The sequence below is a fragment of the Sminthopsis crassicaudata genome, chromosome 2 (assembly GCF_048593235.1).
Source record: "Sminthopsis crassicaudata isolate SCR6 chromosome 2, ASM4859323v1, whole genome shotgun sequence".
In the NCBI taxonomy this organism is placed as follows: domain Eukaryota; kingdom Metazoa; phylum Chordata; class Mammalia; order Dasyuromorphia; family Dasyuridae; genus Sminthopsis; species Sminthopsis crassicaudata.
Window position 1 is genome coordinate 49,073,324 of NC_133618.1, and position 12,592 is coordinate 49,085,915.

The following is a 12,592-nucleotide window of genomic DNA, read 5'->3' on the forward strand; positions in this document are numbered from 1 at the left end:
TATTTTTGTGCCATGGACTCTCTATCAGTCTGATAAAGGCCCTTCTTGGAACTATGTTTTAAAACGTGGAAAATAAAATACATAGAACTACAGAGTAAATCAATCAAGTTATCAAAATTAAAAAAAAAAAAAATTCACAGACATCAGGTTAATTCTCACCAACTTCCCCTTACCCTCTTGCCTACGGGAGGACTGGGTTTTATTCTAAATGGTGGCCCTTCTTTCTTCTTGTGACCATTTCTTTGTATGAGTGTAGTGGGTCAGTGGGATCAACAATTGTTGGCAAGAGAACTTGGGACATTAAGACTTGATGTCAGGAAAAATAGATAATTATTAGAGCTATATAAATGAAGTAGGACATAGTGGGTTACCCCTCATGGGAAGACTAGATAACCATTTTAACAGGTATGTTGTGAGCTGGGATTTCTTTTGGGGTATAGGTCTAAATGGTCATAGAGCAGGGACCTTTCTAGTTTGAAAATTCTGTGACTCAATTTGTTAAACTTGCATTTCTCTGATTATGGCACTGGTAAGTTACAAATAGGCAAAAAACTGGATCTCTCTCCCAATTTCGGACATCACTCTTCCATTCTCATTGATGAAGGGACTAGACCCTAATAGCTTCTTGCACAGTGTGAGGTTTGGAGGCAAGGGCAAGGGGGGCAAAAAAAGAGGAGGCACCTTCATAAAATTCTGCTCTGGGAGCTAGGCTGGAAGCAGATGTTTCTCAAATGCTCCAAGTTGAAAGGATGCACTGACATAGCAGGAATGAGACCTGCATGTAAATTCCAGAGGTGCTGTGACATCTTTAAATGAACAAAACAAACAGCCTCCGAGATCCTATGGAAATTAATTCTGGGTTCTCTTTGACTCTTGCTGACAAGTGTTGCATGAAGTACCTTCATCCTTCATTACTTTAAATAATGGATCAGGTTTGCCTCTGCCAGGCTATATAGAAGAAGCTTTAATGTATGGAAAAGAGTTAAGTAAAATAAAGAAGAATGATAGCTAGCATTTATATAGGCTTCGAGGTTTGCCAAATATGTTACATGAATTATCTCAGTTGATTTTCACAACAATCCCGTGAGGTAGGTGTTATTATTAACCCCATTTTATAAAATGAGGAAAGGATAAATCAGTTGTCCAGGATCACAAGGCTAATAAGTGATTGAAATAGGTTTTGAACTCAGATAATACTTATTTTCAGATCAGCTGGTAGTATCACAATACATAGATTTCTGGGCCAGCCTCAGACACCTACTAGCTGGGTGACCCTAAGCAAGTCATTCAACCCTGCCTGCCATAGTTTCCTTATCTGTAAAATGAGCTGGAGAAAGAAATAGCAAACAACTCTAATGTTTTTGCCAAGAAAATCCCAAATGGGGCCATAGAAAGTTGGAAACGACTGAAAAACAGCAACTTACTACCTCCAAGTCCTCTGGGCGATCCAGATAAAATTTGCTTTAGATCCTAGTTAGTGGCAGGAAAGGATCAGAGGGAATGAATGAATGGGATTCTTAACAGTGTGAAGTTTTTGATGTTATTAAGAAACAGACCTAAAACTTATTCCACTGGGATCAGGGGTCAGTGGGAATCAAAGAGAAGACCAAGAAATGACCCACAAGGTGATCTCACTGATTTGACATCTTTGATAAACAAGCCCCTATAGTCCAAAATGACCCATAAAGGGGGACACCAACACTTCATGTAGATCTGCCTCTCTTTTAAAAGCAAAATTAAAAAACAGCACTGATGTAAGAAAGGAGCAATTCCGACACAAGTCAGTTAAGGATGCATCACTCAGGGTGACCATTTGCATTTCAAGAGGATTCTTTGTAGTACATCAAAATGGCTGAATTTCTATACACCTTTTCAGAAAGCATGTCCATTATGGAAAGTAAGTTATGTTCTCAGGTACCAGAAGGGTTAGTGTTCCTGGAGTAGGTTCCATTTTGAATCAAGTATTAGAGAAAAACCCATAGATAGGACACACATGAGTCAATCACAGACACTTTCATTTTATCTTGCTCCATGAAATTAGGTCTTCTCACTTCATCTGGTCATCATTTTTCCACTAAATGCCTATGTTCTTCAGGGATGTTCTGAGAGGAAATCTAGGGCTGCTTCCCCAAAAAGAATGCAAAAGATGCAAGACAGTATCTAGGATCTTCCTTTTTCTTCATTATCATCAGAATATATTAACACACGCATGTATATAAACATACATACATACACACACACACACACACATATATATATATACATACATATATATATATGCCTGTGTCTGTATATACATACAAGATTTTAAGCTTAAAACTAAACTCATTTTTTTCTGTATATGCGTGCTTATATATCTTTTAAAAATTTATTTAATTTTATTTTTTTACATATATATCTTAATAGCTTAAAATAGCACTAAGACTCTGGGACTTAAAAATTAAAAAAAAAAAAAAATACACTCTGTGTGTGCATGTGTACATGTTTAAAATCTTTCCTGCCAACCTTGTTAGGGAGGTAGGATGAGTACTACTGTACCCATTTTATGAATGAGGAAACAGAGTCACAGAGAAGTAGGGCACTTGTCCAGAATCACACACCCAATAAATTTCATCGCTGGGCTTTCTGACCACAGAGCCAGTGTTCCTTGCATTCTGCCTAAACCAACCCTCAGTGAATCTCTTTTTCAAATTAAGCATACGAAAAGAATAACTGGGTCATACCTGTTTTAAACCACCCATCAGCTGTGAAAGCATTCTTGGTTTCTTCAGGCTTGTTCCAATATTCTTTAAACACTGTTGGACCTTTCACCAAAAGTTCCCCTTCTTTGTCTTCCAAGCCCACAGTCACCTATAGAAAAGCAGGGGGAAGAACACTTTGAAAAGACAGGCAATAAGCTCTGGATAACTGATTGTAAACTACTTGAGGGCAGAGTACATGTGTCCTATGTGTCCGGAAGAGGTCCTTCAGCAGCCTTTCTCTACATCCTCAGTTTGCTAGATTTTGAATTGAAATAAAGAAAACAAAAGCTACTCTAAGTCTTTTCTTTCCTTGATTACTTTTCCAATATAGATGGACTTTTACAGTCACTGATTCCCTTTGATAGACTAGGGGTCTGGCTACCACCATTTCTACCCTGCAGCTTGATCCTGGACAGTTAATATCAGAGAACTGATTTTTCTTATACTGCAGGAATTATGGAACTTCAAATGCTGTTCTAAGCACACAGCAAAGCTTGCCCCCAAACTGGAATTTGGATGGCAGCTTTTAACCCAAACTTGCACAGAGGAAATGAAATCAAGGGTCTGTTTTAGCCAGTAGGAAGCAGTTGCGCTGCGCCATGGACGGAGATGGGGCTAAGAACAGGAAGTGAATGAGGGAAAAACTGTCACAAGAGGAGAAACCTGAGTCAATGAATAGAAGAGAGAGGATGAGAATAAGGAATTATAAAACTATCCATTAATTAATTATACTTTGATTAAACAACTACTTAGAAGCAAAATACTACATTAGCTAGAGTAAATAAAAAAATACAGACAAAATAGGTCTTGTTCTAGAGGAATTTGTAATCTAATAGGAGAAAAATACGTATACAAATAATTATGGTACTCGGATAGAATTCTGGGCCTAGACTCAAGAAGAGCTGAGTTCAAATCTAGATTCATATACTTACTAGTTATATGACTCTAAGCAAATTTCTGTTTACCTCGATAACAATTGCACCCAATTTTTAGGGTCGCTATAAGAATCAGATGAGAGATGATATTTGTAAAGCACATTGTCTGATATATAAATGTTAGTTATCATCATCCTCCTCATCCTCATCATTACCATCATCGAGGGTTAAAATGGTATGGAGAGGGAGAGTCCCTTCACCTGAAGAGGGTAGCCTCTGACTTGAGCCTTGAAGGGAGTGACTCTGATAGATGAATATAGATGGGTGATGAGGTTGAGAAGGGAGGATTCATTCTAGCCATGTAGAATGCCATAAGCAAAGGAATGGGGAATGTGTAAAGGAGATACAAGTATCTGGGGCATTAAAAACAATGACAGAATATCTTACAAAAGGAAAAGATAAATATTGAGAAGCTGGGGTTAGAGGATATTTAGAGTTGATGGTTTTCCTAGCTGTGGGAATCTGCTTCTCATCCTTAAAACCATGGACTGACAGACTCTAGATAAAAATCTCTTTAATTCTGCTTAGCAAATGATCTCATAGTGCCTCCAATTACAAAATTACTCAAGGCCAGGACAATCTACATTATGACTAGAGTGATACTCTGTGACTCTTTCTAGTTGGAATATTAATAAGATATGTAGCTCTGAACTCCCAAGTATTGCCCTTAATTGGTTGGCTTTTCCCCAAGAAAGCTCATATTCAAGGTCTTGTCCTGTTTTGTATTCTGCAATAGTCCACAACAATTTGGATTAAAGGATCTTCCTGGCATCTTCAATTAATTTCCCAGGACTTTTAAACTGTTTTTTGTTGAAATTTAGGATATATACTTCCAGGTCATGTGAGTAACAAACCAGGGCGAAAATCTGAAATTACCAAAAATTTTTGGAAGAAAAAAACCCTCAAAAATCTCAAGAATAAGTAGATAAATCAATAGGTAAACATTAGCATCAGAAGAAACTATGTCTTGCAGATCTAGTAAACAAGTTCAGGCATCTATGAATAATGCAAAATAAAGGAAAATGATACAGCACTAGATGAAACAGAGGACCATGTAGAAGGTGAGAACATAAAGAATCCTAACATGTTTTCCCTAAGAGCAAGAAGATAAAGAGAAATGAGAAATATGAGAACAAATTTGCAGTCTGCATAGCAAAAATAATGGGCAGAATAGAAAAACTAGAAAGCTTCACCCAATAAGAAAAGAGAAAACAATAGATATGGAATGCAAATATGTAGAAGTGAAGGACAATCTAAAAGAAAAGAAGCAAAAAACAATAACATTAAAAGAAAATATGTTCACTATGCTAGGAAAATATACTGTCCTTGACCATTCATAAAGACAACATAAACATCAATGGTCTCACAGAACATGAGTGGACAAAAAAACAAACAAACAAAAATCTTACCACCATAATGCAGGACATAATAGAAGAAAATTGCCCAGGACTTCTCAATATAAAATATGAAATACCAATGAATTCATAAGTCACTTCCAGAAAAAAAAGTGCAAGGTTGTAAATTCTAAGATATACAGTGGTTAAATTAAACAATTCAATTTAGAAACAACAAATTCTGCAGAAGATCAGAAGGACTTTCAAATATATTTTTAAAAATTTAAATAATGCGTCCTGTACATTCCAGAAAACATAGAATGGAAACAAGATACCGTAAGATTATTATGTATGGTTATACTAACCCCTAACAGAACAAGAAATCCAACTCCTCCTACTTCTCTGTAAGATAGCTCTATGGATTTTATAGGTATAAAATTTTTATTATAGTTTTTTTTTTAGTGGCAAACAACTAGAAACTAATGGAGTGTCCATCAAACAAGGAAAGATTGATTGGCATATTATAGGATATGAATGTAATGGAACCTTTTTGTGATTTAAGAAATGATAAAAGGAATGGCTTTAGAGAAAGTTGGAACACTTATATGAACTGATGCAAAGTAAAGTAAGCAGAACTAGGAGAACTTATACTATAATATCAATATTGTAAAATTAACAATCATCAAGCTAATGATCAATCATGATTCCAGGGGACTGATGATGAAGCATGATACCCCATTTATCAATGGAAAGGGGATAGACTAATATTTAAAGTGAAATACACATTCGTGCACATGACTAATGTGCACGATGTGATTATGTGCACAATGTTTAGTTGTTTTCTTTTTCTTTTTTTCCCCCCAATGGTAGGGGATGGAGAAAAAAATAAATGATTAATATTTGAAGAAAAGATTAATTCTTAAAAAAATATAGAGGGGAACATAGGGAAGTCACTTTTATTCATAAAAAAACCAGAAGGTTTATAGGATTCTCCAAGAGACACATTGTCCAAGATAATTAGTCTTCTTTATAGTATATGGAGGCCAAAACAAACATAACACATGCTACTTTCAACAGAGGAGCCTCAGTTGAAGGTTATATTGGTGAACTATTTATAAAGTTATATTATCTATCTACAATCTTGCTGGCTTGCTTCTCAAAGAGAATTACTTTTCTCTAGTGGACCCTATTAGCAAAAATCTTGGTAAATATAACAAAAATAACAACACTATAATAGCCTTTTTTTTTTTCTTGTGGAACAATATTGATTCTCTTCTATGTTCCTTCTGTCCCCTTCCTTCTCCTTCCCTTTCTCTCTCTCTCTTTCCACCCATCTCCAAATTTAGCAGCAATATTTTCAAAACCTCAATTCCCTGCTAATATGGGTAGAAAAACATTCTGTCTTTCTGAGATCAGCCTAACAATGAAGTGAAGACTCTGCTAGGGATCTTATTGCTAGGTAAGGTGACTACTGGAACAAATCTGGTGAGAGATATTGCTTGTTTTCCATGTCTTTTTCCAAAACACCTTGGACTCAGTGGGCAAAATAAGTTCTGCCAAGTTTCCCACTCAATGGCCACAAAGGTCACTGGATCTAATATTCTCCTTCCCGGAAAGGGGTTTATTCAGCCTTAAGGTGTCTGCCAAGAAACCACATTGGCCTTTTCAGCATTCAGGTTTACATGTTCAGTAGGGACTGGCTGACTTAATTGGAATAATTTTGTCGGTTGGGAAAAGGCCCAGCCTTTAAAATGACAGCTGGAGAGGACACCAGCTGCCAGGTGTGGCACTTGGTACTAACAGCTACCAAATGTCCATCTTGTGGGAAAAGTAAAATTCCCCCTCTGCCCAGGGAAGCCAACCGAGGAGCAGTCCCAGAGGAAAACATCTGATATCTCCTTTCCAAATCCTATAGTTATTACTGAAAATATTAAGAAATGTACTTTAAAATAAGTTGATTAAAATAGACAATACCTGAAGAAAAAGTAACCCTCTTTTATCACCTTTTGTGCCACTTTTAAGGACCGAACTTGCTCCAGGGGCAGTTCATTCATGGACCTTAAGCTGACTCCAGCTTCAGGGTCTAATAATTATCACCAATCTGGCAGACCTGAGACAACCTCCAAACCAGTGTTAACTCTTCCAGGCTTTGGGCAATGAGTCACAGTCCACTGGACAAAGAGGCAGGCAGTACCCCACAGGTAGCAGCAGGTGGCACCTGTGGTCCTTGACCATTCAAGCCTTGATAGTACCCATAATGAAATGTAAGAAGAGGTGAACAATAGTCTCAAATTTGTCTGGCTCTGTGGGAAGGACCTTCAGTGGGAAAAATAAATAGGTCGTAAGTAGATTTAATAGATGTGTCTTGTTGGGTTGCAGTCATACCAATTCAAGCCACAAGATTATATGGATCAGTCATACAGCAAGCAAACTGGACTCAGCAAACAAAATACAGACTAGACTCAGCAATAAGAGCAGAGAAAGAGATTCAAGGAATTAGAGTAGATAATGAGGAAATCAAACTATCACTCTTTGCAGATGACATGATGGTATACTTAGAGAACCCCAAAGACTCTGCTAAAAAGTTATTAGAAATAATTCAGAATTTTAGCAAAGTTGCAGGATACAAAATAAATCCACATAAATCCTCAGCATTTTTATACATTACCAAAACAAGCCAACAGCAAGAGATACAAAGAGAAATTCCATTCAAAATAACGGTCGATAGTATAAAATATTTGGGAATATATCTACCAAAGGAAAGTCAGGAATTATATGAGCAAAATTACAAAACACTTGCCACAAAAATAAAGTCAGATTTAAATAATTGGAAAGACATTCAGTGTTCTTGGATAGGCCGAGCGAATATAATCAAGATGACAATACTCCCTAAACTAATCTATTTATTTAGTGCTATACCAATCAGACTCCCAAGAAACTGTTTTAATGACCCAGAAAAAATAACAACAAAATTCATATGGAAGAACAAAAGGTTGAGAATTTCAAGGGAAGTAATGAAAAAAAATTAAATGAAGGTGGCCTAGCTGTACCTGATCTAAAGCTATATTATAAAGCAACAGTTACCAAAACCATTTGGTATTGGCTAAGAAATAGACTAGTTGACCAGTGGCATAGGTTAGGTTCACAGGGGGGCAAGATAGTGAATAAAAATAGCAATCTAGTATTTGTCAAACCCAAAGATCCCAACTTTGGGGATAAGAATTCATTATTTGACAAAAACTGCTGGGAAAACTGAAAATTAGTATGGCAGAAACTAGGCATGGACCCACATTTAACACCACATACTAAGATAAGATCAAAATGGGTCCATGATTTAGGCATAAAGAATGAAATCATAAATAAATTAGAGGAATATAGGATAGTTTACCTCTCAGACTTGTGGAGGAAGAAGGAATTTGTGTCCAAAGGAGAACTAGAGACCATTATTGATCACAAAATAGAAAATTTTGATTATATCAAATTAAAAAGCTTTTGTACAAACAAAACTAATGCAAACGAAAACATTTTTACAATTAAAGGTTCTGACAAAGGTCTCATTTCCAAAATGTATAGAGAACTGACCCTAATTTATAAGAAATCTAACCATTCTCCAATTGATAAATGGTCAAAGGATATGAACAGACAATTTTCAGATGATGAAATTGAAACTATTTCCACTCATATGAAAGAGGGTTCCAAATCACTACTGATCAGAGAAATGCAAATTAAGACAACTCTGAGATACCACTACACACCTGTCAGATTGGCTAAGATGACAGGAACAAATCATGATGAATGTTGGAGGGGCTGTGGGAAAACTGGGACACTGATGCATTGTTGGTGGAGTTGTGAAAGAATCCAACCATTCTGGAGAGTAATCTGGAACTATGCCCAAAAAGTTATCAAAATGTGCATACCCTTTGATCCAGCAGTGCTACTACTGGGCTTATATCCCAAAGAAAAACTAAAGAGTGGAAAGGGACCTGTAGGTGCCAAAATGTTTGTGGCAGCTCTTTTCGTAGTGGCTAGAAACTGGAAAATGAATGGATGTCCATCAATTGGAGAATGGTTGGGTAAATTATGGTATATGAAGGTTATGGAATATTATTGCTCTGTAAGAAATGACCAACAGGAGGAATACAGAGAGGCCTGGAGAGACTTACATGAACTGATGCTGAGTGAAATGAGAAGAACCGGGAGATCACTATACACTTCAACAACAATACTATATGATGATCAATTCTGATGGACGTGGATATCTTCAACATAGAGAAGAGCTAATCCAATTCCAATTGATCAATGATGGACAGAATCAGCTACACCCAGATAAGGAACACTGGGAAATGAGTGTAAACTGTTTGCATTTTTTGTTTTTCTCCCCAGATTATTTTTACCTTCCGAATCCAATTTTTCCTTTGCAACAACAACAACAATTTGGTTCTGCACATACTTATTGTACCTAGGATATACTATAACATATTTAACATGTATGGGAATGCCTGACATCTAGGGGAGGGGGTGGAGGGAAGGAGGGGAAAAATTCGGAACAGAAGGGAGTACAAGGAATACTGTTGTAAAAAATTACCTATGCATATGTACTGTCAAAAAAAAAGTTATAATTATGAAATTAATTTAAAAAAATAAAATAGACAGAAAAAAAAAACAACAATAGACTAGAGATCCAAAGAGGGAACTGAGAAATAGTTCCTGCTCTTAAAGAACTCCCCATCTACTGTACTCATTGATATCAGCCCCAGATCTTAGTCCCCAAACTACAGGCAAAGAAGAGAAAAAAAGGACAATATTTACATTCCATTTCCATATATGACATGAGTTAAATCTAAACAGCTGGTAAGAATGTCATGGCTACAAACATTCTTGCAGTTCTTAACACTGACTGATCCTGTCTGAGAAGTTTCTTCCCACCATGCTTTCTGTTCCATGGGGCTTCTTCATTGCTCTTTAGCTACTAAAGAAATTAATTGATAGCTAAGTACTTGCTAGACTTCATTTATAAGTTCCATCTGGTAACGGTTGTCTCTGCCCTCTGACCACCTAAGGACTCTCCCTCCCCCAAGCCTATATGCATATGTATTATGTATATATGTGCATATGCATGTGCATTAATTTATTTACAAATATGTCTATATATTATATGCAAATATATTGCATACATATACACATGTGTGCCTTCCATGTGGCATTTCATCTTCAGACTCAGAGGATTTTCTTAGTCTGTCCCCAATGCCTGAAACTGTCTCCCTCTTCATCTCTACCTCCTGGCTTTCCTCTAATCTCTGCTGAAGACACATATTTTTTGTCTTTCTCGATCTCTTTAACCTTAGTGCCTCCCCTCTGTGATTATGTCTAGTTTATCCCTTCTGTAGCTTGTTTGTACATTATCATTGGATGCTGCTTCCCACACTAGACTGAGAGCTTCCTGGGACCAGGGGCTGGTTTTTGTTGATTTGTTTTGGGTTTCTTTGTATTTCCAGTACTTAACACAGTGTCTAGTATTCAGAAGGCACCTAAAAATACTATCTGACTACTAGACTGTGATTTGTGTGTATCTGAATAAAATCAATGCAAATATAATAACAATAGCCACAAAGCCTCCCCTTACCATGCTTCAAAACACAAACCATGCTTTATAACTGCACATGTAGTAAGACCTAAGACTTAAAAACATACTCTCTCTCCCTTACACTGTCACATATGCATGTCTGTATAGACACATGCATACACACATACATATACATACATACATACATACACATACACACATATACACACACACACACACATATATATATATTTATATATTTGTTTGCACATATTCAAACACTAACCATAAACAGGTTTCCCTGTCAGCATGTGCCCGGCTCCCTGTCTGAACTGGTCCAATCACTAGTAACATATAGTGAAACCAAGGGTAGTTCTGGTCTTGAACCCCAGCAGTGTCTCTGTGCCACAGAACACAACCTAAACAATCTTTCTTGAGCTTTGACTGATGTTTAGCAAAACCCCTTCATGTTCTTCCTTGGGTCCTTGAAAGTCTGGCCAAAATCTTAGTGCCTCCTCCAGAGGTGAAATGCCTGGTGCTTTAGAAAGAAGACTTCCCTCCCTCCTGGACAGAAATACGACCCATTATTTCTGCCTGCAGCTGCCAAAGATCGATACAGAATTCTTGACATGCCCCCAAAGGAGGGCAGGGTTTTGATCTTTGGGAAATACTGCACCTAGAGCCTTTACCTGCCTGCTGCTCCATCTCAGAGGAATCGTATGCTGAATGAACTCCAAATTTCTCATCATATCTACTCAGATTTTGGCAGAGGCTCAATCCACATCTTATCTAGAGTGGAACTCCTTGGCAGCAGGCACCTCCCTGTTGTGTAATTTAATGATGTTATGGCTGGCTTGCAAACAGTAAAACAGAAAGGCCGTGACGTTATCTTAATAGGATTTTGCTCACAGAACGCAGAATGTCACTGGCACCATTCCCTGGTGTCCAAAGAGGATGCCACCAGTTTGGTGCCAGAATTCCCTATTCCTTGATGTGGCATAAATTAAAATATAAGTTTAAGGCTTTGCAAACCTACAAATCATTCACACCTGATTCACAAGGTCTGCACACTAATGTTCCCAGCCTTCATGGAGATCTAAATTCAAAACTAAACAATGTGACTTATTTCAATAATAGCACAAAGCCTGTTGGTCATAAGGGAGACTGAAGGTGGATTAGAATATATCCATCACCTCTAATTATATACATGCCTTTCTGACAATGGAGCAGACAAGTCCTTTCTCTGCCACTTTTTAAAGGAAAATGGCTATCTTATTTTGCTCCTTGTTGATCCCGCTGACCTAAATTATGAGTGTATATTGAATCAACTAAGCCATTGCACTTAAAAAAAAATCCCATTTACTAAGTATGTTACAATGATCTGAGCCTTGGTTTCCCCAGATGTAAACTGAGAAGGCTAGTTTAGATGATCATTAATATCCCTTTTATTTCATAGTCCTGTAGGTTATTAATATACATTTTAACTCCTTTAATGTCATAATTTTACCATTTGCCTGCAGAATCCAGGAAGATAAGTGTTTGATAACCACCGACCAACAGACAGATTCATCTGGTTGCACTTGAATAACAGTGCAAGAGATAAAGATTTACTTTCCTTTTGGGAAAACAAGAAGTTATGACAAATTCCACAGATAAAGTCAAATCTTAATGAATTAAAAAAATGCATGCTCTATAGGCCTTGATTTTACTCCTTAATTAGAGGGCAACAAAAATGGGTTTTATATATATATATATATATATATATATATATATATATATATATATATATATATATATATATATATATATATGTATATGAGAATCCTTATCTGGCAAAAAAAGAACCTTGCTTGATCGAGGTTACTGTTGTTATTGCTGTTGTTCAGTCATTTCAGTCTTGTCCAACTCTTTGTGATCCCATTTGGGGTTTTCTTGGCAGAGATGCTAGAGTGGTTTGCCATTTCTTTCTCCAGGTCATCCTATAGATGAGGAAACTGAGGTAAATATGAGATAACATAT

General features: G+C 36.8%; 1 protein-coding gene across 2 annotated transcripts in view; it reads right to left on the bottom strand.

Moving 5' to 3' along the window:
- Nucleotides 1–12,592, bottom strand: part of ACSF3 (acyl-CoA synthetase family member 3) — a 233,076-nt gene that overhangs the window by 98,085 nt on the left and 122,399 nt on the right. For both annotated transcript variants that reach the window (XM_074286183.1, XM_074286182.1), the window contains exon 7: nt 2,724–2,850. In XM_074286183.1, the coding sequence (XP_074142284.1) occupies nt 2,724–2,850 (127 nt within the window). The remainder of the gene's footprint in view (nt 1–2,723; nt 2,851–12,592) is intronic.